We start from the raw sequence: 25,724 nt of genomic DNA on the forward strand, positions 1-25,724 counted from the left end.
ATTTACACTCAAGTTACTAGAAACCGGAGAGTTTGTATTTACTTTAGTGATTATTTCGCGTCTCAGCAGCTGCTATATATCAGACAGTTACTAATTTCTGTAGTGATATATGTTAAGCTCTTCATGAATTTTGTTTAAGTATATAAAGGAAGATGTCAATAAAATATGATTACTGAAATACGTTCGACATGTCAAATAGACTAATTGCTAAAATCTGCTATATAGTTCATTAGAGGAGAGAGAGCGTGATCCCAAGCCATTCTTGTTTATTATAGAAAATCTCTGACAACAGTGGTACATCGGCCATATAATTGCAGATACCATGTACGTAAGCAACGATAATGATCAAGTCTTTCGTATATATTTAATTTTAATGAGCGTAATGAATACATATTCGCACTTGTATAATTTCAAGGAAATTAACTGTGCTTTTCCTTTTTAACAAAAAAATTACAAAGCTTGTGTTTATTCACTTCGCTCCCACCTGACGCAAGCATCTAATAAATTTATTGTCTTCCTCGCGCGCCCAGTACGACCTTCGATTGCTTCGGCAGTTTTATAATAATCATATTTCTTTTCGTTCGGCATTTGTGCTGTGGTTCATTTGAATCCCAGAAGCAAATATGATGTCTATAATACCGCTCATCTTTCGGAACTTTACATTCACTTCGGACCACTCCGCCGCTCACGCAAGTCGTGTCACCGACGAACGTAGACAAAATAGTAAACGAAATCCTTCCGTTCTACGCGCAGAGAACGCGAGTTTCCTTTCGTGGTTCGCTAAACTCACACGTATCAGTCATTTTAGAATTCGGTGTGCACGCAAAGACGTCAAATACCACACTGAACAAATTGCGTGAGTCAGAGTTGTAATGATTTTCAGTCTACACGCTACGAATTGTCTGTGTCCACAGATTCGAACAACGTTGCCCAAACCACTAGTTCCAACTTCCACGTTTGCGCACATCTTACATCTACCCAAGTTTCCGGTCCAGTTGCAAGTTAGTCCATATGCTACAATCTGCGTAGATGTAATGTGCTCAGACAGATCGTTACATATGGATCGGTCTTTAATCAGGCCCTGCACGTGAACTACAATAAATCAACAAACACTGTCCTAGAATAACTATATATTTCCTTTAAGTAAAAAAAAATATTGTCCTAGAAAAATTATTTATTCAGTCTAATAACGCTTCATGAGGAGAAGAGTCGGATCGTTAAACTGATTATGTGAGGCAGGCACTACGTCGAATCTTCGAAGGGATTGTGTAGGGCACTACACTACAAAATTATTTTTTTCTGTATTTCCTTCGTATCTGCGAGGAGGCTACTATACATTGAACATAGCCTTCGACTGTGCTAGTAGCAAATCGATCGTTTTAGTTAATAACAATGTTTTCGAATATGTAAAACATTAAGGAAACTGCAATAAGCAATTAAACGTTCCTTATTCGTTACGGAGTAATTCAGCAAAGATGCAGTCAAGAACAAGTATGTTATGAAATAAAGATTTGCAACAACAATTCTTAATGTAACCTGCAAATATGGAATATAATCTCTTAACATCATAGTAGAATGCACGCTATAGGGAGAAGTTAAAATTCGTATTCCATTTGTAGTTAGCGCGCTGTGTTCAGGAGTTTGCGCTATTTAATCACTACCCATAAAATGGGCAGAATGGTCCTAGCTTCAATGTACACAATTATCAACTATCGTGAATGTTCATTAGAGCATAAAGAGATATATCTCTCTCTCTTTGTTAGTGCGGTTAAAAGTTGAATTCTGTGACTGCATGTTCTAGACGGGAGACAGGTGCCTGCTTCAAGCAAGGTTCTTTACATCCGAGATCACTGGTTACATCTTGCTATTAAAACTGATGAACTCAAAGCCAGAAAATATATAAATAGCTTGTTTCAATCCATAGCAGGAGAAAATAAAGCAGAAATATCTTTTCGATTTTATAGAAATAGAAAGCATCGTACCACTGTTTTCGCGTTGCAATAAACGTCAATTTTTGACAATTTTGCTCATCGTCGTAATGTTGGCATTATGACAGTCCTAAATAGCAAATGAAAACAACAAGCAATGGTTGAGGTGTGAGGTTATGCAATGTGATTATATACTTCGCGTGACGGTGGTGTTGATGGATAGTTTTGACAGCATTGTCAGTGCCCAAAGTTTATAGGGATTTGTTGTCTACGCTAGCAGAGTGGCATACTGTTTTGAAATGAGCTGACAACATGGAAAAGGGGACAGTCGCAAAGGTGATAAATGACTTTCTCACGACGACTGCAGGAGAACTTTCACTGTGTAAAGGAGACATTGTGCAGGTAATTATAGGTCACAGACAGATGTACTTTACGAACTTCGCCACTTTTAGCAGAGGCGACTGCTTTGGCAGATCAAAAGTGTTCATAATTATAGACTGTTTCTGAATGTTAATAATGTTTTTCGTTTAAAGTTAACCATGGAAGACTATAGTGAGACAGAACAGCATGCACTGGCTTCATTTATGGGCTGTGTTAGACTTTTACAAACAAATGATTTCATTCACAGATGTATATTATTAACTTTTGTACATATGACAGAAGCATAAAAGCCTCATGCTGGGAGCAAGGAAATTGAGATTCTTTATTGATTGTAAAATATATATAGTATATGAATGCAATATTGAAATTTGAACTGTCATACTAAAATTAATACTGTAAAATAAAATAATACGGGGGTCAGTACTAGAACAAATTGCTATTAATAAGTCAACCTTGTTCACTGGCCACGGTCAGACAGATTGCATCACATCATAGAGACTATATATCAAAACCACTTCTAAAACTAAGAGAACAGACAAGACGCATTACACAGCACTGACATTCTAAACAGTGGTTATAAACAATTTTTAAATGATGGGAGCGGCAATGACCATGCAAGCTTGCATGGTCATTGCTGCTCCCATCATTTAAAAAAAATTTACAAAAGATTTTTAAATTTCAACTACCGCTCTCACCAGATGACTGTGTATTGGATGTGAATGGTGGGGAGTGGCTACAGGGCAATGTTCAACGTTACCATGTTATAAATAGCATGTATTGCCTGAGGATGCACCGATATGTGGTGTGGAACCGGACGCAGATTTAATAAAAATCATTGATACAGCCAGTGCGGAATTTTCTTAGGAAAAATTATTGATTTGGTTTTTATTTGGTGCTGTTGACAGAACAAATGGAAGTCATCACTTAAAAATGTATCAACTGCATTGTGTGGTTATGATTGGTAGAGCAGGCATGATTGCTTTGAGCCTGTAGGCCATTTTTTGCAGGCGGACGTGGTAGAATCTTGTATCCACCACTGTGGTTCATAGTGATTGGTTGTTTAACGATTTCATTCACCTGTCATTCTGTACTCTTGATTGTAAGTGGCTTCTTAACAAGCATGCAGAGCTTTGGGAACTGTATGGCCTTGCCACATTAATTTTGACATTTATAACCCACTAATTTGTACAGTATCTGAATCATATGTGATACATATGCTGTCTTGGGTACATATTAAAATATCTTCCCCTTACTGTCCCACCATGTCATGCTATGAACATCACTGCCATGAGTGATATTGAGAATCATGCTTTATTATGACTGTGACTCCCCACCGACTTGTCGATATTGTCTAATAAAAAGTAAAGTTAAAATTAGGCTTGTTTGTTGTAGTCTCCCTCCGCCCACGCCCCATAAAATCTCAGTTATGGTGACAGACTGATCTGTAGTATAGCACAATGTCTAGGATAGATTGGAAGGTAACAGTTTGGTAGTAAGTTGTGATAGCTAACAAATGGGGGCATTACAGAAGTGTTGTATTCCATTCATCTGCTTTGACCCATGACATCATCAAGATGACTACTTCCAGCATGTACAATATGGTGACCATTATGTCACTACATCCACAGGCAAACAAATATAAAAATGATGACAGAATATTTCACTGCAGCAATAAAATGAAACTAATGGGACAACTGCGGGAAGTAGGGTCTTTAAGATGGGGACAGACTATACACATGACAATATGAAAAACAGCACCATCCCAAAACAAATATTTCCCACAAAACAAACACACAAAATTCTCAACATATGGCATAACATGACAAACATGAAAAGACTGCCTATTGGCTTCTGTCTCGGGTTCTTCGGCCGACGTTCATCTAATGATTTTTCTGACGTTTCGCCAGCACGAGTGGCTGGCATTGTCAAAGCTTCACCCTCCATTGCCGGTGGTGAACTGGGCACCGGCAATGGAGGGTGAAGCTTTGACAATGCCAGCCACTCGTGCTGGCGAAACGTCAGAAAAATCATTAGATGAACGTCGGCCGAAGAACCCGAGACAGAAGCCAATAGGCAGTTTGTCAACAAGTGGCCACGAAAGCCTCAACAATTTTGTAAACATGAAAAGCACAGGAATTTTACATTTCACGTGACATATATAGCTCAAACACAACCTTTGATATCAAGAAACCGACACATGCAAGTCCAATATGTGGTATCGAGAAATTCTCGTAATCTATATAGCTCAAACAAAGCCAACGTCCAAACAACCCCAACCTCTTAACCCCGCTTTTAACCAACCCCAACCCACCTAATACCACTCCTAAACACAACACACGCAAAGAAATTAAAAGAACAAAAGAAAATGAATCCTCAAAGATGTAAAGATGAACAATAACAAGAATAATATGTAAGTAAAACAATCTTCCCGGTGGCCAACCAAGTTCTCTTGAACGAGGTCCCTGTCGGATAGATCACTAAATATTTTCATGGCTACACAGCCACATATATAGGTCCCCGGTCCAAGAAGATGGGACTAATCAACTTCATGCTTTCATTACACGCGACATTTCACATAATTGGCAATCAAGCTGAACTACTGTAAAAACCTTATGGTTGTTGTCATGTCATTGCCTATCACAACCCTAAATGAATAACTATTAAATTTTTCTATCATATCGATCTCTAACAAAAAAACAAGAAAAAACTATTACATTTTGGTCTGTAAAAAACATACAGCACTAATCATACTGTCACAAACACATATGCACAAACCCCCATAACAGTAGGCCTAAATCATCTAACTCGTTAGTGACACAGCTCGCTTTTCCAACTACAGAAATACAGAAGCGTCCGATCCCGCCCGTCTGCTTTGACCAATGACGTCACAAATATGGCGGAAACGACCATAAACCACAATTCCAATATGGCGCATATAAAGTCGTTACGTACACATTATGAGGACGAAAATACATTGGAAAACAAACACACACACGTTCCACAAAAAGCCTAATGACGCTAACGGGACAAGCGCGGGAAATAGGTGGTTTTTGGGTGGGGACAAACTAAATATAAACAAATTTAGACACCCACCCCCATACAAAACCACGAAAAAAACAGGCATTACAAAACTCCCCAAATACCCCTAAACACAATATCATCTGGAATCGGATACTTCCTTTGGCCTATATAGCTCAAGAGCAGCTCCCGATCCCATAAATTGGGATCGAACACTTCCCTTTACCGCGCCATCGTGACGTCACATACCACAACAGCCTTACGTAACGGGTCAAAGCCAACGGGTGGGATCGGACGCTTCGGTCGACCCCCAACTACTTCACAGAATGATTACACAAAGTCAAATGACCCAATAACACAAACATCTTCAAATGTGAACATCCACCATGGGGCCACACCACCAAATACGACAATGCTCCATCTGAAAACGTGACCCGACTTGGAAACAGTGTGCCACAGTGGCACAACACAACACACTTACGTCGGGGGTTAAAGCAGATGGGTGGAATCTGATGCTTCCTTTGACCCCAAATGTTAATGTGGGATAAGGATTTTAACTGATGGACCTATGCTAAGTCTGAAGATATGCATTCACTCTGTATTTAATGTGGTTTTTTCTATCAATAACAAACTGCAAGATAATTTCAGAAAAGCTGTATTATACAGCAAACAAATATTATATGAGTAAGGTGGTGTATATAATGTAAATATATAGCATATCAACTACAAAATACACAGAGTGTGGGGCAGTGTGTAACTCTTACAAAAATTATAATCAATAGAGCACCTCAGCCTCTCTTTTGCCTCCTCCTGTCACGCACTGACGCCCAGTGAGCTATTGTCCCATCTGATGTTATTTGTCAACCTGATAATGATTTAGGATCAGAACTACACTCCTGGAAATTGAAATAAGAACACCGTGAATTCATTGTCCCAGGAAGGGGAAACTTTATTGACACATTCCTGGGGTCAGATACATCACATGATCACACTGACAGAACCACAGGCACATAGACACAGGCAACAGAGCATGCACAATGTCGGCACTAGTACAGTGTATATCCACCTTTCGCAGCAATGCAGGCTGCTATTCTCCCATGGGGACGATCGTAGAGATGCTGGATGTAGTCCTGTGGAACGGCTTGCCATGCCATTTCCACCTGGCGCCTCAGTTGGACCAGCGTTCGTGCTGGACGTGCAGACCGCGTGAGACGACGCTTCATCCAGTCCCAAACATGCTCAATGGGGGACAGATCCGGAGATCTTGCTGGCCAGGGTAGTTGACTTACACCTTCTAGAGCACATTGGGTGGCACGGGATACATGCGGACGTGCATTGTCCTGTTGGAACAGCAAGTTCCCTTGCCGGTCTAGGAATGGTAGAACGATGGGTTCGATGACGGTTTGGATGTACCGTGCACTATTCAGTGTCCCCTCGACGATCACCAGTGGTGTATGGCCAGTGTAGGAGATCGCTCCCCACACCATGATGCCGGGTGTTGGCCCTGTGTGCCTCGGTCGTATGCAGTCCTGATTGTGGCGCTCACCTGCACGGCGCCAAACACGCATACGACCATCATTGGCACCAAGGCAGAAGCGACTCTCATCGCTGAAGACGACACGTCTCCATTCGTCCCTCCATTCACGCCTGTCGCGACACCACTGGAGGCGGGCTGCACGATGTTGGGGCGTGAGCGGAAGACGGCCTAACGGGGTGCGGGACCGTAGCCCAGCTTCATGGAGACGGTTGCGAATGGTCCTCGCCGATACCCCAGGAGCAACAGTGTCCCTAATTTGCTGGGAAGTGGCGGTGCGGTCCCCTACGGCACTGCGTAGGATCCTACGGTCTTGGCGTGCATCCGTGCGTCGCTGCGGTCCGGTCCCAGGTCGACGGGCACGTGCACCTTCCGCCGACCACTGGCGACAACATCGATGTACTGTGGAGACCTCACGCCCCACGTGTTGAGCAATTCGGCGGTACGTCCACCCGGCCTCCCGCATGCCCACTATACGCCCTCGCTCAAAGTCCGTCAACTGCACATACGGTTCACGTCCACGCTGTCGCGGCATGCTACCAGTGTTAAAGACTGCGATGGAGCTCCGTATGCCACGGCAAACTAGCTGACACTGACGGCGGCGGTGCACAAATGCTGCGCAGCTAGCGCCATTTGACGGCCAACACCGCAGTTCCTGGTGTGTCCGCTGTGCCGTGCGTGTGATCATTGCTTGTACAGCCCTCTCGCAGTGTCCGGAGCAAGTATGGTGGGTCTGACACACCGGTGTCAATGTGTTCTTTTTTCCATTTCCAGGAGTGTATTTGAAAATAATAAAAATTATTAATATAACTGCTTTTAGGGGTCTTAAGACATCTTTTCGGAACCCATTTTGTAAAATGAAGAAATCGCATGACATTTGCCTAATCCACAATCTTTTATTTTGTACATGATTGGTTTCAGAACACTTAAAATTCCATTATCTGGTATATAAAATAAAATCACTTGACCATCTGAGGTCAGCATCATCCCATTATTGTCATAGAACAAAGAAACCATGTCAAAAGGACCACAGATTTCTTAAAAATGGTTCCCCCGTCCTGTGCTGTGCAACCGGGAACACAAACATAACACTGTGTAATGATTATGTAGTTTTCCTGGTTGCACAGCACGGTAGAATAGTTTTTATGGAATTTGTGATCCTTTTATCCCTTTGATGAAAAATCTTTGTTCCATGACAACAGTGGGGTGAGGATGACCGCAGATGGTTAAGTGATTTTATTTTTTACACAAGATGGTGGAATCTTAAATTTCCAATACTGGTTGTGTACACAATAAAAGATTGTGGCTTAAGCACCTGATGTGCAGGTTCACCATATTACAAAATGGACTTATGCAGTTGTTGCTGCCCCATAAGAACAACTTTTTTTTCTGAATCATTTAAGAGCTGTGGAACACTGCCTGCAGAAAATGTTTTGAGCACTTGCTTTTAATTACTAAACTAAAACTTGATGTAGAAAATTAATTTTAAAGTAAGTTGATGTAAGTTTGTTGCCAGCTGGAGGCAACCATAAAGTCCAGTTAGATGCCATATGAGCAACAACTTGTAATTTGCAGCTTTTATAAAAGCAATATCTTACACTGTAGAGCCTGCGGAAACAGTAAGACAAAACAAAAAGTTCCTCCTGTCCCCGTTCTTGTAATGCCTACAGTTGAACAGTAACACATTCACACATTCCCTGCAAACATCTAGTTGTATTTATTCGTATGACTAGAATCTCAGCCCCCCCCCCCCCTCTCTCTCTCTCTCTCTCTCTCTCTCTCTCTCTCTCTCTCTCTCTCTCTACTTCTGCAGGCCTTGTATGTACACAAAATATTTAAATATTTGTGACTCAGTATCAATGAAGCTTCTCCTCCTCAACATAATTCACAATAAACATTTAAGAATACTTTACTGGTGCAATTGCATGAATATAACCCAAAGAAATCCTGATCATTTGTAAAGGTGTTAGTGGCACAAAGTTAGTGTCCAGTCACTCATGGGTGAGTCAGGAATTGAAACTGAGACTAGCAAAGCTAAAGCAGAAATGCTTAACTCTATTTTCAAATGTTCCTTTACTGCAGAAAATCCAGGAGTATTGCCACAATTTAATTCTTGTACCACTGAAAAGATGAGTGAAATAGATATTAGTGTCAATGGAATTGAGAACAGGTGAAATTGTTAAAATTGAACAAAGTCCCAGGGCATCATGGAATCTCTATAAGACTGTATACTGAATTCGTGGCGGAGTTAGCCCCTCTGCTAACTATAATGTATCCTAGATCCCTCGAACATAAAAACTGTGCCTAATAGCTGGAAGAAAGCAAAGGTTATACCTGTCTACAACAAGGGAAACAGATGTGTCCACAAAACTATTTTCCAGTATCCTTGGTTCTGTCTGCAGCTCGTGGTCTTGTGGTAGCGTTCTCGCTTTCTGCGCACGGCGTCCCGCGTTCGAATCCCAGCAGGGTCAGAGATTTTTTGTGCCTCGAGATGACTGGGTGTTGTTGTGTCATCATCATCATCATCATCATCGATCCCCGTTATGATCGGAGGAAGGCAATGGCAAACCACCTCCACTAGGACCTTGCCTAGAACAGTGGTGTGTGTCTCCTGCATCGTCCCCTACACTCCTCGGAGTATGGGTCCTCATCATCATCATCATCATCATCATCATCATCATCCTTATCCTTGGTATTGATTTGTTGTAGAGAACATTTTTGTAGCTCAAACATAATAAGGTATCATGAACAGTAAGACTTCCTCCATGCCAACCAGCATGAATTTCAAAAACAAAGATAATTTGAAACCCAACTCACACTGTTCTCACATGACATTTTGAAAGCCATGGATCAAGGCTATTAGGAAGATGCAGTATTTCTTGATGTGTGAAGAGCATTTGAGTCATTAGCACACTTAAGCTTATTATCAAAAGTATGATCATATAGTATAAGACATAATATCTGAATGGATTGAGAATTTTGTGTTAGGGAGAATGCAGTATGTTAGCTCAGATGATGAGTCATCGACAGATGTAGAAGTAACTTCAGGTGTGCCCCAGTGAAGTATGTTGGGTCCCTTGCTGTTGTATATTAATGATCTTGCAGACAATATTAATAGTAACCTCAGACTTTTAAGAGATGATGCAGTTATCTACAAAGAAGTATAGTCTGAACGACCTTGACAAGATTTCAAAGCTGTGCAATGATTGGCAACTTGCTTCAAATGATCAAAAACATAAAATTGTGCTCTTCACAAAAAAAAAAAAAAAAAAAAAAAAAAAAAAAAAAAAAAAAAAAAAAAAAAACTGCGTAGCATCCTATGAATATAATATTAGTCAGTCACAGTTGAGATCTGTAAACTCACACAAATACTTGGGTGTAACACTTAGTGGCGATGAAGAGGAATGATCACATAGGCTCAGTCATGGGTAAACCAAGAAGCAGACTTCAGTTTCCTTGTAGAATACTAGGGAAATGCAATCAATTTACAAAGGAGATTGCTTATAAATCACTCATGTGACTCATCCTAGAATATTGCTCAAGTACTTGGGACCCATGCCAAATAGGACTAGCAGGGGTATTGAACCATATACAGAGAAGGGCAGCATGAATGGTCACAGGTTTGTTTGACCTGTGGGAGAGTGTCACTGAGATGTTGAAAGAACTGAATTGGCAGACTCTTGAAGATAGAAGAAAACTATCCCAAGAAAGTCTGTTGACAAAATTTCAAGAACTAGCCTCAAATGATGACTCTAAGAATGTAATGCAACCCCATGCATGTCACTCCCACAGGGATCGTGAGGAGAAGATCATATTAATTACAGCACACACAGAGGCACTTAAACAATCATTTTTCCCATGCTCCATACATGAATAGAACGCGGAAAAGCTCCAATGACTGGTACAGTGGAACATACCCTCTGTCAAGCACTTCACAAGTGTAGCTGGAGATATATCAAAGCCAGAAAAACAAAGGAGAGGCCTTTGTCTTGACAAACCAAAGCATGTACTGTAAGCGATTGATGATGTTACTTAGGTGGAGAGAATTCTGAGCAATATACTCTTGAGCTCGAATCAAATATATTTCTGAATGTATGTTCCATCTCTAATTACGTCATGGTCTTCCTTTTTATTTCTGTAAGTTTCTTGTGTCCCGTATAATTTTTTGATGAGTATCCACTATTTATTGGTTAAACTCATATAGAGTTCTTCCAGGAAATAAATCATCCACATCTACAATTAATTTATGTATTCTGTCGTAACTGGGTTTGAGGTTGAAGCCTCATTATGAATATGGGGCAACATATGGTATGATTTCATCAAAAATATGTAATTTTGGTATTCCTTTCCAATTTTTGTGGACTGTTTACAATTGTTAAGGCTATGTTATTATTATTATTATTATTATTTCTTTACTTTCTCAGACGTTAAGTCTGGTTGAGAATGGAATATGACGCGGACCTTGATCAAGCGTCACTTCCTATTAACTGTACGGTATGTGTTATATTGCATTTAGGAACTTTCGGGTAATTGAACATGTATCAATAATTACGGATTTCTGTAGTTGTATATATGTGTTTGGATGTAGCTGTATTGCATTGATGTACTGGTGGATATTGTGTGGTATGACTCCTGTAGTTGATACTATAATTGGTATGATGTCAACTTTATCCTGATGCCACATGTCTTTGACTTCCTCAGCCAGTTGGATGTATTTTTCAATTTTTTCTCCTGTTTTCTTTTGTATATTTGTTGTATTGGGTATGGATATTTCGATTAGTTGTGTCAATTTCTTCTTTTTATTGGTGAGTATGATGTCAGGTTTGTTATGTGGCATTGTTTTATCTGTTATAATGGTTCTGTTCCAGTATAATTTGTATTCATCATTCTCCAGTACATTTTGTGGTGCATACTTGTATGTAGGGACTTGTTGTTTTAAGAGTTTATGTTGTAAGGCAAGCTGTTGATGTATTATTTTTGCGACATTGTCATGTCTTCTGGGGTATTCTGTATTTGCTAGTATTGTACATCCGCTTGTGATGTGATCTACTGTTTCTATTTGTTGTTTACAAAGTCTGCATTTATCTGTTGTGGTATTGGGATCTTTAATAATATGCTTGCTGTAATACCTGGTGTTTATTGTTTGATCCTGTATTGCAATCATGAACCCTTCTGTCTCACTGTATATATTGCCTTTTCTTAGCCATGTGTTGGATGCGTCTTGATCGATGTGTGGCTGTGTTAGATGATACGGGTGCTTGCCATGAAGTGTTTTCTTTTTCCAATTTACTTTCTTCGTATCTGTTGATGTTATGTGGTCTAAAGGGTTGTAGAGGTGGTTATGAAATTGTAGTGGTGTAGCCGATGTATTTATATGAGTGATTGCTTTGTGTATTTTGCTAGTTTCTGCTCGTTCTATAAAGAATTTTCTTAAATTGTCTACCTGTCCATAATGTAGGTTTTTTATATCGATAAATCCCCTTCCTCCTTCCTTTCTGCTTAATGTGAATCTTTCTGTTGCTGAATGTATGTGATGTATTCTATATTTGTGGCATTGTGATCGTGTAAGTGTATTGAGTGCTTCTAGGTCTGTGTTACTCCATTTCACTACTCCAAATGAGTAGGTCAGTATTGGTATGGCATAAGTATTTATAGCTTTGGTCTTGTTTCTTGCTGTCAATTCTGTTTTCAGTATTTTTGTTAGTCTTTGTCTATATTTTTCTTTTAGTTCTTCTTTAATATTTGTATTATCTATTCCTATTTTTTGTCTGTATCCTAGATATTTATAGGCATCCGTTTTTTCCATCGCTTCTATGCAGTCGCTGTGGTTATCCAACATGTAGTCTTCTTGTTTAGTGTGTTTTCCCTTGACTATGCTATTTTTCTTACATTTGTCTGTTCCAAAAGCCATACTTATATCATTGCTGAATACTTCTGTTATCTTTAGTAATTGGTTGAGTTGTTGATTTGTTGCTGCCAGTAGTTTTAGATCATCCATGTATAGCAAATGTGTGATTTTGTGTGGGTATGTTCCAGTAATATTGTATCCATAATTTGTATTATTTAGCATGTTGGATAGTGGGTTCAGAGCAAGGCAGAACCAGAAAGGACTTAATGAGTCTCCTTGGTATATTCCATGCTTAATCTGTATTGGCTGTGATGTGATATTATCTGAATTTGTTTGGATATTAAGTGTGGTTTTCCAGTTTTTCATTACTATGTTTAGGAACTGTATCAATTTAAGATCTACTTTGTATATTTCCAATATTTGTAGTAACCATGAGTGGGGTACACTACCAAAAGCTTTTTGGTAATCAATGTATGCGTAGTGTAGCGACCTTTGTTTAGTTTTAGCTTGATATGTCACCTCTGCATCTATTATAAGTTGCTCTTTACATCCTCGTGCTCCTTTGCAACAGCCTTTTTGTTATTATTATTATTATTATTATTATTATTCTGAGGAGGCTATAGCTTTGAAGTTCATCATGACAGAATAAATGAATAAAGAATTTAACTGTGGCTGTGGACGCTTTGTTTTGTAAAATAATATCATCAGTGGCAAAGATGTCTGCAGTCTGAAGAACCTGAGCTTGTGTTTAGCTGCCACTTGACAGTGAAATCTTAAACTTTTTTTTCCCAGATAGCAGTGGAACTGTTACTTTAGTGGCTATGAATCTTCACATAAAATACGCCACATAAAATAATGGAGATCATGAAAAATTCAATCTGATTGTGTGAGATCATTATATTTACAGTGTCTCCATTCTTTGTTGTTCTGTTATGTAGTCCCCCCCCCCCCCCCCCTCTCCATCACATTTGTGTTTTGGTATACACTTCAGTGTGCAATAAATGCATTTGAATGTAGCTTATGTAATTTACAGATTCTGGAGAAAATAGATCGTCACTGGTGTAGTGGTATTGTTAATGGTGCATGTGGAAAAGTACCATTGAACTACTTGATAGAAGTGGACCCACCTGATCTGCAAAATGATTATGAACTCTTTGCCACAATTGCTGATTTTCCTGGACAACAACCTGGTGATCTTTCATTCAGGAAAGGTTGGTTCATTTTCATTCTAGAGAAAGTGATTTATATTTTCTATGTATGTGTGTCACATTCTGAGTAATATGAAAACAAATCACTTTGTGTTGCATCTGTGTTTAATTTATGTAATAAACTAATGCTAAATAATCTTCCCTTCTCTCACTACTCTGTGCCTGCCCCCCCCCCCCCCTCTCTCTCTCTCTTTTCCTCTTCCTTTCTTTTCTTTTTCTTTTTTTAAAAAAATCAGTGTCCAGTCCACCTATATGCAATAATGTAAATCTTTCATTCAATTCAGAACGTGCTGACTGACAATGGAAAAAAAGCAATAGATTGATACTAGTATCAGTTTTACTTGTTGAATTCTGTTCCGTTCCTGGTCTTAATATTTTTGAAGGTAACTTTGTTACGATTTTTGTGAAATAATTGTGTCTAAGATTTTAATAAAACATTCAGCATATTCAGTGGATATTGTAAACAAAGAGGGAAAATTGAGGAGAAATGTGGTTTTTTAATTTTTCAGGTGAGCTGATTATTGGCATAAAAAAGATTGATGATAATTGGTGGGAGGGAAGTATTGGAAGTAGGAAGGGTATGTTCCCTACAACATACACATGGAAGCTGGACTCATCTTACATAAAGGTATTTCTACTATTGATTCCACACAGAATTTAATTAAAATACTACTTACTTAGTTTACAGTTATTAGTCTACCCTTAAAAGTATGGTATATTGTTGGGGAAAGAGAGAAAAAGTAGCAGAAGTGAAAGATATTATGTTCCTTTATCGCTGGAGTCATGAAAGATGGCGGTAGAGTTTATGCTTGTTCTGCACACCCATATATCGCACATTCTCCAACACCCAATGAATGTTCAGCAGTGCTCCGAGTTCTCTGCTGTTAATATTGTAGCCAATGTGAGCATTAAACATAATCATAACAAATTATTTAGTGAATTTTTATTCCGTTTGTTGAGAGTTGTCACCTCTGAATGTGATGGTACACAACACATTCCATTTCTTCAAGCACAAAACACGTGTATGTGTGTACTGCAACTGTCACTTGGAGGAACTCTGCAGTACCCATCCGTGCTTCGACCTGAAAGAACTGCCATTGTTCGTGAATCAGACTATGATAGTGCTACTTTGATTTTTAGACTTTTGCTTAAGCGAATGATATCGTAAATTTCAATACTTCTAGCCCATATGTATTATGTTTCACTGAAATTAACTAGGTCTCTTAAGACAAAAAATTGTAGCATTCTGGTTGGAGTGAAATTTTGAATTTAATTAGTTAAGATATTTTTATTTCTGTATCAGTATTAAATTAATGCTAATGTTTATTTTATATGAGTTCTTCATAAGACCTGACTTAGGTTTGAAACTTACACCCTTCTAGAGGACACAGTCAGAATTGGCATGAGGAATCCAGAATTCAGGATTGGGGGCTGATAATGGCCACCAGCGCCCCATTACTGTAGAACCTGTGTTCACTACAGTAACCACCATTAAGTGTGATGCATTAAAAATATGGTAGTCCTGGCTTAACCATGTGCATTGTGGATGGACCACTTTTATAAACTAAGACCTATATGAACAAGATAGTGTAGGTGGCAAGTTGTCCTTGTGAAGTTTCATCTAAACAGAAATTGTAAGCAGTATCTACACCTATGTACACTATCTTATCAAAAGTATCTAGACACCTATTAGTGAACATTAATATGGGGTGTGTCCACCCTTCACCCTTATTACAGCTTGAACTCTGCTGAGGACACTTCCAGTGAGGTGTCTGAATATCTGTGGATGCCATCTTGTAGGATTGACTACAGAAATGTTTGGCGTGTGAGGAGCTGCTTTACCGTTCAATACTCCATGCCTCCTTTCATACTGATGGATCTGCCTGTCATGATACTTACTGCTCAGTTCTGTATTACATAGGGGCACCGCAATACTTTTGATCAGATAGTGTATACACTCCAAAAACCACTGTAAAGAGCATAGCAGAGGGTACATTGTACCATTGTCATCAGATTTCCCCCCCCCCCTTTTTCTGATTGCATAATGAGCAAAAGAAAATGACTGTCTATATGCTTCTGGATGCACTGTGATTTCTCTTATGTTATTCCTATCGAGTTCACTAAATTTACTCAACAAGGATTCATGAGACCTAAGTAGTCTTCCTTCCAAAGATTCCCATTTCACATCAATGGCTCTGAGCACTATGGGACTTAACTGCTGTGGTCATCAGTCCATTTCACATCCTTGGACATTTTTGTTGCAACTGAAGTATACTATACAGACCTGGCACAGTACTAATCTCTGAATTTTCTCGATGTGTGTTGCCCTTCCTACTTGACAAGGATTCCAAACAGTGGCACAGTACTATAGATTTGGCCACACTAACTGTGTTTACAATTCCTTCTTCACATAAATTTCATTTTTCCAATACCATTTGAACAAATATAAGCCTTCCAGTTGCCTTCCCTAATACTTATTTTACATGATTGTGCCATTTCATATCACTTCTTGGTATTGACCCTAAAATTAATATTGATCCCAAAATTAGTGGTGAACATCTGGAGTATGTCACATTTATGAGTACAATACATACTCGATATGTTCGCCTCTAATTTAGTAATCTAATACTATGGGATTCATTCTGTGTTATAGGCATTGTCTTACATTTAGCCAAATTTAATAGAGGTATCATTCATTACACCAAATGGAAATTTTGTACAAGCCTTCCCCTACATTCATCCAGTGACAGCAGTCTCCTTTAGATAACAGCATCAACAGTGAACAATATCGTTTATATATGGTGATAACATTGGAGACCCTACTACTCTTCCTTGGGGTCCACATGGTGATACTTCTGTTTCAGTCCAGCATTTCCTGTGTAATGTACTGGGTTATATTAGTCAAATATTGCTCCATCCTATTACACATGTGCAAAGATACTCTTTATGATCATATCTTGGTTTGTAGATAACAGTGTAGTAGAGTGTCAAAAGTTAGTCAGAAATCTGGGAAGGTGGAATCAACCTGTTCACCTTCGTCTCGTTTTTGCAATCTGTCATGTATCAGTAAAGCAAGCTGTGTTTCACACAAGTGGCTTTTCCTGAATCCATCTTGATTTTTAAGGGAATTTTATTTTTGCTCCAAGAATGCAAAAATGTTGACCCCATCTGGAACCTATAAGTGCTCAGTGACCCTACTTATTTACATTGGTGAAAGAGGCCACAGCATTTAGTTGCAGTGTGTATGTATTGTAGCAGATTTAGATTTTGATCCTTGAGTGTGAGTGACTGTCTTAAATGCAGCAGATAAAGTTAATACATTTCAGCTGTTATTTGGCATAGTCCTTCTTCTGCTAAACATGTCAAGAATTCAGACAGTCAGTTTATCTGCTGCATTGAAGGTGGTCACTCAGTGATTGAATTCTAGATCTGCTACAAAAAATGTAAGATGTGACTGACTGCTGTGCCTTCTTCCATCAGTCAATATTGGCCTGAAATTCTGTGCCTGTGATCTTTTCCCCTTTTTGTAAATGACAGTGACCTGCACTCTTTTTCCAGTCGCACAGGAATATTTGCAGCACAACAGAGTCCCAATAAATGTGAGCAATGAAGAAGTCAGTTATGCAGCTTGTTCTGAAAAATCTATGTTAAGCTTGTTCTGGAAAATCTAATTGGAATTCAGTCAAGGCCTGCTACCTTGTTTGGTTCGAGTAGTCTTAATTATTTTTCAGTAGTGGGGGTGGTAACATCAGTCTGTCTCATTTGTGACTTTTTTGGTGGTCAAATGTCGGTATGGTAGTATCCTCTTGCATGAACACATTTTCAAATTAAAAATTCATATTTGTGCTTCTGGGGAGATTTGGACAGATTCATTGACTTTACGTATGACCAGAACTTCCTAGAATTTTCAGATAGATCTATTACCAGGCTCAAAAATTATTGTTGACTTTATACAGTGCCTGTCTTACAGATACGAATTGTTGTTAACTTTTTTCTGTAGATTCCCTGGAGTTGCTGTAGTAGCTAGAGCGTAGTAACCTCTTTTTTTAGTAAACTTTCTTTTTTTCTCAGAATGGTATTGATAGTGACTATCAGTTTGACCAAATACTAATACTCTCATAGCTTTATTGATGATTCCTTTGATGACCACTGTTCTTGTAAAGCATCATGGTCTCTGATGCCTCTCTCATTGGTGACATTCTTGAAGAGATCGGGTCTGATTTTAGCTAGGAGATGTAGAATTTGTCTTTTGCACATAGATTGTCAGACTAATTGTTTAAGGCAACATTTTTCAGTATTAACTTGTAAGACTTTCTTAACTTCAGATAATGTTTGCATAGTTTTCCTAGTTGATAGTGGGCAACTTAGTCACCACCTACTTCTACCATGTGCTTGTTTGTTGTATTTCTGTGCTATTTAGTTTGGGCTATCTTTGAATAACTCTTGTAACTGATATGTCTGAATCTCATGGTCAACAGAAGCATCCAGTTACTAACCAAAGCCTGGTGATCTTGCCTAATTTTGTCCCCGTCAGTTTGCAGTCAGATTAATTCTGGACCGTGCTAGACCTAATGCTTCTGCTCATCACTATAAACTCTCCTTCTCCTGGAAAGTCACACCTGTCTTTCTGATATATGTTCCACATTTGCTTTCTAGGAGAGACTTGAGCTCTGTGACTGTACTGCAAATAACAGGTAACAATTCATGTATGAAAATGTGTCCTGGTTATCAGATGGTAGGAAGGTAGATGTGAAGATTTTCCTTCTATTATATTTAAAAACCTTTAGAACAAATTGTTGGATTTACAAAAACCCATAAATCTCTATGAAATGTCACGTTTTTGGAGGAAAACTTACAATCTACCAAGTAGGTATTACTCTGAACTCAAAAGCTCTTATATATTGAGGTGTGATAATGAACCACACAGTTCACTCACTTTTAACAAGACAATTTTATCCTGCCATGACCTAATACTCTTAAGCACACTGAGATCGCCAAAACAATGGGCAAAAGAAGGAATAACTGAGGTCAAAAGAATTGTGCACAGTCTTTGTGATAAACTATGACAACTTCTTCCTTTATGTTCACTTTCAATCTCAACAAGCATAGTAAGGCTGGCTTAACCTGTCTTAAGGTGGAATCTTGGTTACATCTCAGTTCTTACTTCATGCTTTAAGTTTCATAAGTGTGACCAGGTGGCTGCGGGGGGGGGGGGGGGGGGAGGGGGGGGGACTCCAGTGGGTGGAGCAATTGACTCCAGCCCTGGAGGTCTCAGGTTCAAACCTGGATAGTATGAGACATTTTCCTTGTTCCAGTCTCTGCAGGGCAGCCCCAGGTCCAGTCAGCCTGCTGTCAAATGAGTAGCAGGGATCTTTCCCTGGGAAAAAAGGCAACCAAGGCAATACACCCACAACCCTCCCCCTACTAGTGCCATGGCAAAAAAAGCCTGTACTCTACCTACAGTCAGGTCAATAGCTGGGTTACGGGCTTGCACAGTGTAAAGTGAATTAAAGAGCTGAAATGTGTGTGTGTGTGTGTGTGTGTGTGTGTGTGTGTGTGTGTGTGTGTGTGAGCGTGCGCGCACGTGTGTGTGTGTGTGTGCATCAGGTAAAACATATCCATATTTTATATAAGTTGTTGTTATGAATATTTCAGAAGCTGTCACTTTTTTTCTAGGTGAAATGCAAACCTAAAGTTTTAAATATGACAGCAAAAGTGAAGATGAGTATGAAAGCTCAGCTAGAGGAGGAGATAGATTTGTACGAAGGAGAAATATTGACCGTTACTGAAGTTATTGATAAGGATTGGTATAGGTAAGTATAAAATTAAAATACTCAGTAATTCCCAGATGAGAATATATCACACTGTTTAGTGTAATTATGGTAGAAATGAGAATATGGAGCCATGTTCTTGGTTTTCCATGATGTGTCCAAACCTCTAAAGGGAAAATGTTAATATACCTTTACAGCTAAGCTGGTACATAGTCAATTTGCAACCTTGCCACCTCTTTGCCAAGGTATTATTTTCCTGAATACTCGATTCAAAACTGAACACACACAGAGGGAAATAAAATAATGTAGATTAGGAAAGAGCGATTGAATATATTTATGGCATAGATAAATCATATGTTTTGTAGAACAAAATGTAACAGCATAGAAATATTCATCTTTACAATATTGAGACTTAACAGATTAGTGGGACTCGAAAACCCATGTGGAACTGTAGCATCCACAGTTTTTAAAAGTTTCCACTTTGGGAGAAAGCAAGAAGTAGGAAATTAAAAAAAAAAGGGGGGGGGGGGGCTTGGAGCATATGTGCCAGGTAAAAGGAAAAGAAATCACAAGGCACAACTGGAAGCTCTAAATCGGTGGAAAAAATGAGTCTGTAGAATTGTGAAAATATATGGGAGTAAGAAGGAAAGAGTTAGTCTGTTTTTGGATCAGTGGGATAGGAAGGTATTTGCTAGAATGAATGTCTCATTAATGTCTTCTTGCAAACCTATGGCTGCTCTCGCTGAGTCATGCTGGGTTGTATGTGAGAGGCCTCGGTGGTTGTTAGTAGGGGGCTTCAGTTCCCCCTGGATAGTTGGCGGTGTCGGAGAGATCTATGTCTGGGACAGGTGCTGCCAAAGGATAACCTGTAATAGTTCACCACTGTTGTAAACAGGTTCTGCAGTAGTTATCACCCTACCTTCAGTTTTTATAGTTGGGGATGTGGCTGTGAGCACTCACTGGTGTGCTGACATGGCAGCAACTGTTTCTGTTGCCAAATCAGTTGATTTCCCACAGCCTTGACCATGAGGACTTTCTGATCTGGCCTTTGCTTCCAAAGCTGGCATACTGGATGTCTATAACTTTGTCCCTGCCTTGAAACATGGCTACATGGCTAGAGGTTTGTGTGTGTGTGTGTGTGTGTGTGTGTGTGTGTGTCATGATGCTGAAGTAGGATGCTGCTTGCCATTCCAGTTGCAGAACTCTGATAATGTGATGGACCTAAGTGTGGCTTGTTGATAACCACACTGCAAGGACTATAGAATACATTTTTGTTAGGGCTCTGATTACAGTTGTGGCTGTTGTTAATACCATATAGACCACAAAAGGGAAATTAGATAAGACATCTACAACTGTAAGCCAGTTATTTCCCAGAAATGGTCTAGTGGTGCCACTAACCTGCCTGGATAGTCATGTTAGCATACTGCTTTTGGGATTCAGGGAGACGCACTGACTCCTGATCGAATTTGCGCAGCAGATTAACAATGAGGGCTGTTGTCCTGGCCAGCCTAGATTTGGTTTTGAGGCAGTTTCCCACACCTGACTAGATGAAGACAGGGCTGGTATTCACATCCCACCTTAGTTATACGATTCACAGACATTTAGCAAACATAATCACAATTTCGTAGTGGATAACATTAGATACAGACACATGGGGTTCAAAAATTCTGTCCCTTGGAGGGGGGAGGAGAAGGGGAAGGGGTGGAGGAAGGAAGGACATCTGGCCACCCTCTACCAGTAACATTGCCAAATCCAAAGATAACATGCCAACCCCCTTGAGGGCATGGGACAAGGCCAGGAAGAAGAAGAAGGAGAAGATCTAATGACATAACTGTGTAGCTGTTCCAATGCTTGTTGCTGCTTCATTCTAAGAGGAAAATACACTCCTGGAAATTGAAATAAGAACACCGTGAATTCATTGTCCCAGGAAGGGGAAACTTTATTGACACATTCCTGGGGTCAGATACATCACATGATCACACTGACAGAACCACAGGCACATAGACACAGGCAACAGAGCATGCACAATGTCGGCACTAGTACAGTGTATATCCACCTTTCGCAGCAATGCAGGCTGCTATTCTCCCATGGAGACGATCGTAGAGATGCTGGATGTAGTCCTGTGGAACGGCTTGCCATGCCATTTCCACCTGGCGCCTCAGTTGGACCAGCGTTCGTGCTGGACGTGCAGACCGCGTGAGACGACGCTTCATCCAGTCCCAAACATGCTCAATGGGGGACAGATCCGGAGATCTTGCTGGCCAGGGTAGTTGACTTACACCTTCTAGAGCACATTGGGTGGCACGGGATACATGCGGACGTGCATTGTCCTGTTGGAACAGCAAGTTCCCTTGCCGGTCTAGGAATGGTAGAACGATGGGTTCGATGACGGTTTGGATGTACCGTGCACTATTCAGTGTCCCCTCGACGATCACCAGTGGTGTACGGCCAGTGTAGGAGATCGCTCCCCACACCATGATGCCGGGTGTTGGCCCTGTGTGCCTCGGTCGTATGCAGTCCTGATTGTGGCGCTCACCTGCACGGCGCCAAACACGCATACGACCATCATTGGCACCAAGGCAGAAGCGACTCTCATCGCTGAAGACGACACGTCTCCATTCGTCCCTCCATTCACGCCTGTCGCGACACCACTGGAGGCGGGCTGCACGATGTTGGGGCGTGAGCGGAAGACGGCCTAACGGGGTGCGGGACCGTAGCCCAGCTTCATGGAGACGGTTGCGAATGGTCCTCGCCGATACCCCAGGAGCAATAGTGTCCCTAATTTGCTGGGAAGTGGCGGTGCGGTCCCCTACGGCACTGCGTAGGATCCTACGGTCTTGGCGTGCATCCGTGCGTCGCTGCGGTCCGGTCCCAGGTCGACGGGCACGTGCACCTTCCGCCGACCACTGGCGACAACATCGATGTACTGTGGAGACCTCACGCCCCACGTGTTGAGCAATTCGGCGGTACGTCCACCCGGCCTCCCGCATGCCCACTATACGCCCTCGCTCAAAGTCCGTCAACTGCACATACGGGTCACGTCCACGCTGTCGCGGCATGCTACCAGTGTTAAAGACTGCGATGGAGCTCCGTATGCCACGGCAAACTGGCTGACACTGACGGCGGCGGTGCACAAATGCTGCGCAGCTAGCGCCATTCGACGGCCAACACCGCGGTTCCTGGTGTGTCCGCTGTGCCGTGCGTGTGATCATTGCTTGTACAGCCCTCTCGCAGTGTCCGGAGCAAGTATGGTGGGTCTGACACACCGGTGTCAATGTGTTCTTTTTTCCATTTCCAGGAGTGTAATTGGAGTGGGGCTTCAATTGTAAATGTAAGATGATCCCTATGTTAATCTATTACACAATATAAAAGCTTTGACGTCAGCAGTGAGATTTTTACGTGTGAATGTAAGGTGACACTCTATATTTTGAATGAGGAATTTGGGGAAAAATCTCATCTTTTTATCGGGTAAAATGGTGTGTTGTCCATTATGTGTGATGCTAATACTAGGAAAGTTATAATCTTCCTCACTTCCATTTATGTTGCTGTTAGGACTATGTACCTGGGAATTTCTTATTGGCATAATTAACTACCTTCTATGAGCTGGAAGCATAGGTGGAGAGTCTAGTTGAAAATACTTCCGATGTTGTTGAGAGAAACAGATGCACCAGCGACCAGATTAAAACTTACTGTTATATAAGATGTTACTAAAGAATAAACTGCAACCAGACACACTTTTTGAATGAATGATTTATTTCATTGCTCTAAAATGGCTGTACCAAAGCATTAGATGGTACAGTAGTGGTATATTTCTACAGCTGTGATATATGTACTGCTGTTTTTGTCCGTGCGTCAGTTTTGAAATTCTTAAACGCCACATGATTAATAACAACAACATGATGATAATTTAAACCCTCCAATCCCCCATAAGCAGCCTTCCAATCAAAATCAATATTCATGCAAAGTATGATTCATGTCCAGCTGGTATGGAGGCTTGAGTCTCACAATTTACTAGCCACTGCACAGTGTGGATTTCAAATGTGCCATTCTGCAGTTGGCCAGCTCATAACTTTGTCCACCCGTGTCATGAATGGTTTCCTGTGGAAATACCAGACTGTGGCCATGTTTTTCGATAGGAGGAAGCCTACGACACCTGCTGGAGGACTAGTATCCTCTGTACTCTCTACATGTGAGGTTTCCGTGGCCGCATGCCCCATTTCCTTCAGGAATTTTTAAAAGATCGAGTTTTCAAGGTACGTGTGGGTTCTGCCTTGTCGGACACTTTTATTCAGGAAAATGGCGAGCCTCAGGGTTCCATTGTGAGCGTCATCCTATTTGTTATCACCATTAACCCTATAATGGCCTGTATCTCACCGGGCATCTTCGGCTCCCTTTTCGTTAACGATTTTGCGACCTATTGCAGTTGTTCATGGATTTGTCTCCTTCAGCAGCATCTTCAGCAATGTCTCGTTCATTTTTACTCAAGGAGCATTGACAATGGCTTTCGCTTTTCCACTGACAAAACCATTTGTATGAATTTCTGGTGGTGCAATTCGTTTCTTCTGCCATGTTTACATCTTGGGCCTACTGCTCTTCTGTCTGTTGAAACTACAGAATTCCTGTGGCTCATACTCAATTTGAAACTTTCTCGGTCTTCCCATGTGCTTTACCTGGCCGCCTGCTGTAAGCGGGCCCTCAGTGGTACTTCCAGGGGAGCAGATTGGACCACCCTTCTCCATTTGTATCAGTCCCTTGTCCATTCGAAACTAGACTGAGGAAGTTCCGTTTATGCGTCTGTATCTCCGCCCCTCTTACGCCATCTCAATGCTATCCTCTATTGTGGCATCTGTTTGGCCACTGGCGCCTTTTACACTAGCTCAGTTGATAGTCTGTATGCAGAACCTGCCGAACTATCACTGTGTCACCACTGTGACTTTCTCCTCGGCAAATACATATGCCATTTGTCTGCTATGCCTGGCCACTCGTCCTACGCCCCCTTCTTCGATGACTCATTTGATCACCAGTATGGGGCACATCCCTCTTCTGTTACCTCCTGGCGGCTGAACTTCGTGCTGCCTGCCTTTTCCTACATCTACATAGATACTCCACAAGCCACCAAAAGGTGTGTGACGGAGGGTACCCTGTATCACTACTTGTCATTTCCCCTCCTGTTCCACTCGCAAATAGAGCGAGGGAAAAATGACTGTCTCTATGCCTCTGTATGAGCGGTAATTTCTTGTATCTTATCTTCGCGGTCCTCAAGTGTGATGTATGTTGGCGGCAGTAGAATCGTTCGACAGTCAGTTTCAAATGCCAGTTCTCTAAATTTTCTTAATAGTGTTTCCCAAAAAGAACACCGCCTTCCGTCCAGGAATTCCCATTTGAGTTCCCAAAGCATCTCTCATAACACGTACATGTTGTTCGAACCTACCAGTAACGAGTCTAGCCTCTGAATTGCTTCGATGTCTTCCTTCAATCCCACCTGTTACTGGTCCCGTACACTCAAGCAGTACTCGAGAATAGATTGCTCCAGCATCCTATATGCAGTCTCCTTCACAGGTGAACCACTCTTTCCTAAAATTCTACCAATAAACCAGAGTTGACATTATCCTTCCCTACCACAATTTTCACATGCTCGTTTCACCTCATATCGCTGTGCAGCGTTATGCCTAGATATGTAAATGACTTGACTGTGTCAAGCTGAACACTAGTAATACTGTATCCAAACATTACAGGTTTGTTATTCCTACTCATCTGCATTTCCACATTTAGGGCTAGCTGCCATTCATCACACCAACTGGAAATTTTGTCGAAGTCGTCTTGTATCTTCCAACAGTTACTCAACTTCGACATCTTACTGTACACCATGGCATCATCAGCAGACAACTGCCCATCCTGTCTGCCAAATCATTCATGTATATAGAGAACAACAATGGTCCAATCACACTTTCCTTGTTCACACCTGATGATACCCTTGTCTGATGAACACTTGCTGTTGAAAACACCACACTGGGTTTTATTATTTAAGAAGTGTTC

The 25,724-nt window shown here is 40.8% G+C and overlaps 1 protein-coding gene across 2 annotated transcripts in view; it reads left to right on the forward strand.

The window, feature by feature from the left end:
* Positions 1-2,078: 2,078 nt before the first annotated feature.
* The window catches only part of LOC126248010 (dynamin-binding protein-like), a 222,855-nt gene continuing 199,209 nt past the window's right edge, over positions 2,079-25,724 (forward strand). For both annotated transcript variants that reach the window (XM_049948593.1, XM_049948592.1), the window contains exons 1-4: positions 2,079-2,330; positions 13,743-13,920; positions 14,427-14,545; positions 19,594-19,730. In XM_049948593.1, coding sequence (XP_049804550.1) covers positions 2,241-2,330; positions 13,743-13,920; positions 14,427-14,545; positions 19,594-19,730 — 524 coding nt within the window. In that variant the 5' untranslated portion in view covers positions 2,079-2,240. The remainder of the gene's footprint in view (positions 2,331-13,742; positions 13,921-14,426; positions 14,546-19,593; positions 19,731-25,724) is intronic.

This window comes from Schistocerca nitens, chromosome 3, assembly GCF_023898315.1.
Source record: "Schistocerca nitens isolate TAMUIC-IGC-003100 chromosome 3, iqSchNite1.1, whole genome shotgun sequence".
NCBI classification, from domain to species: domain Eukaryota; kingdom Metazoa; phylum Arthropoda; class Insecta; order Orthoptera; family Acrididae; genus Schistocerca; species Schistocerca nitens.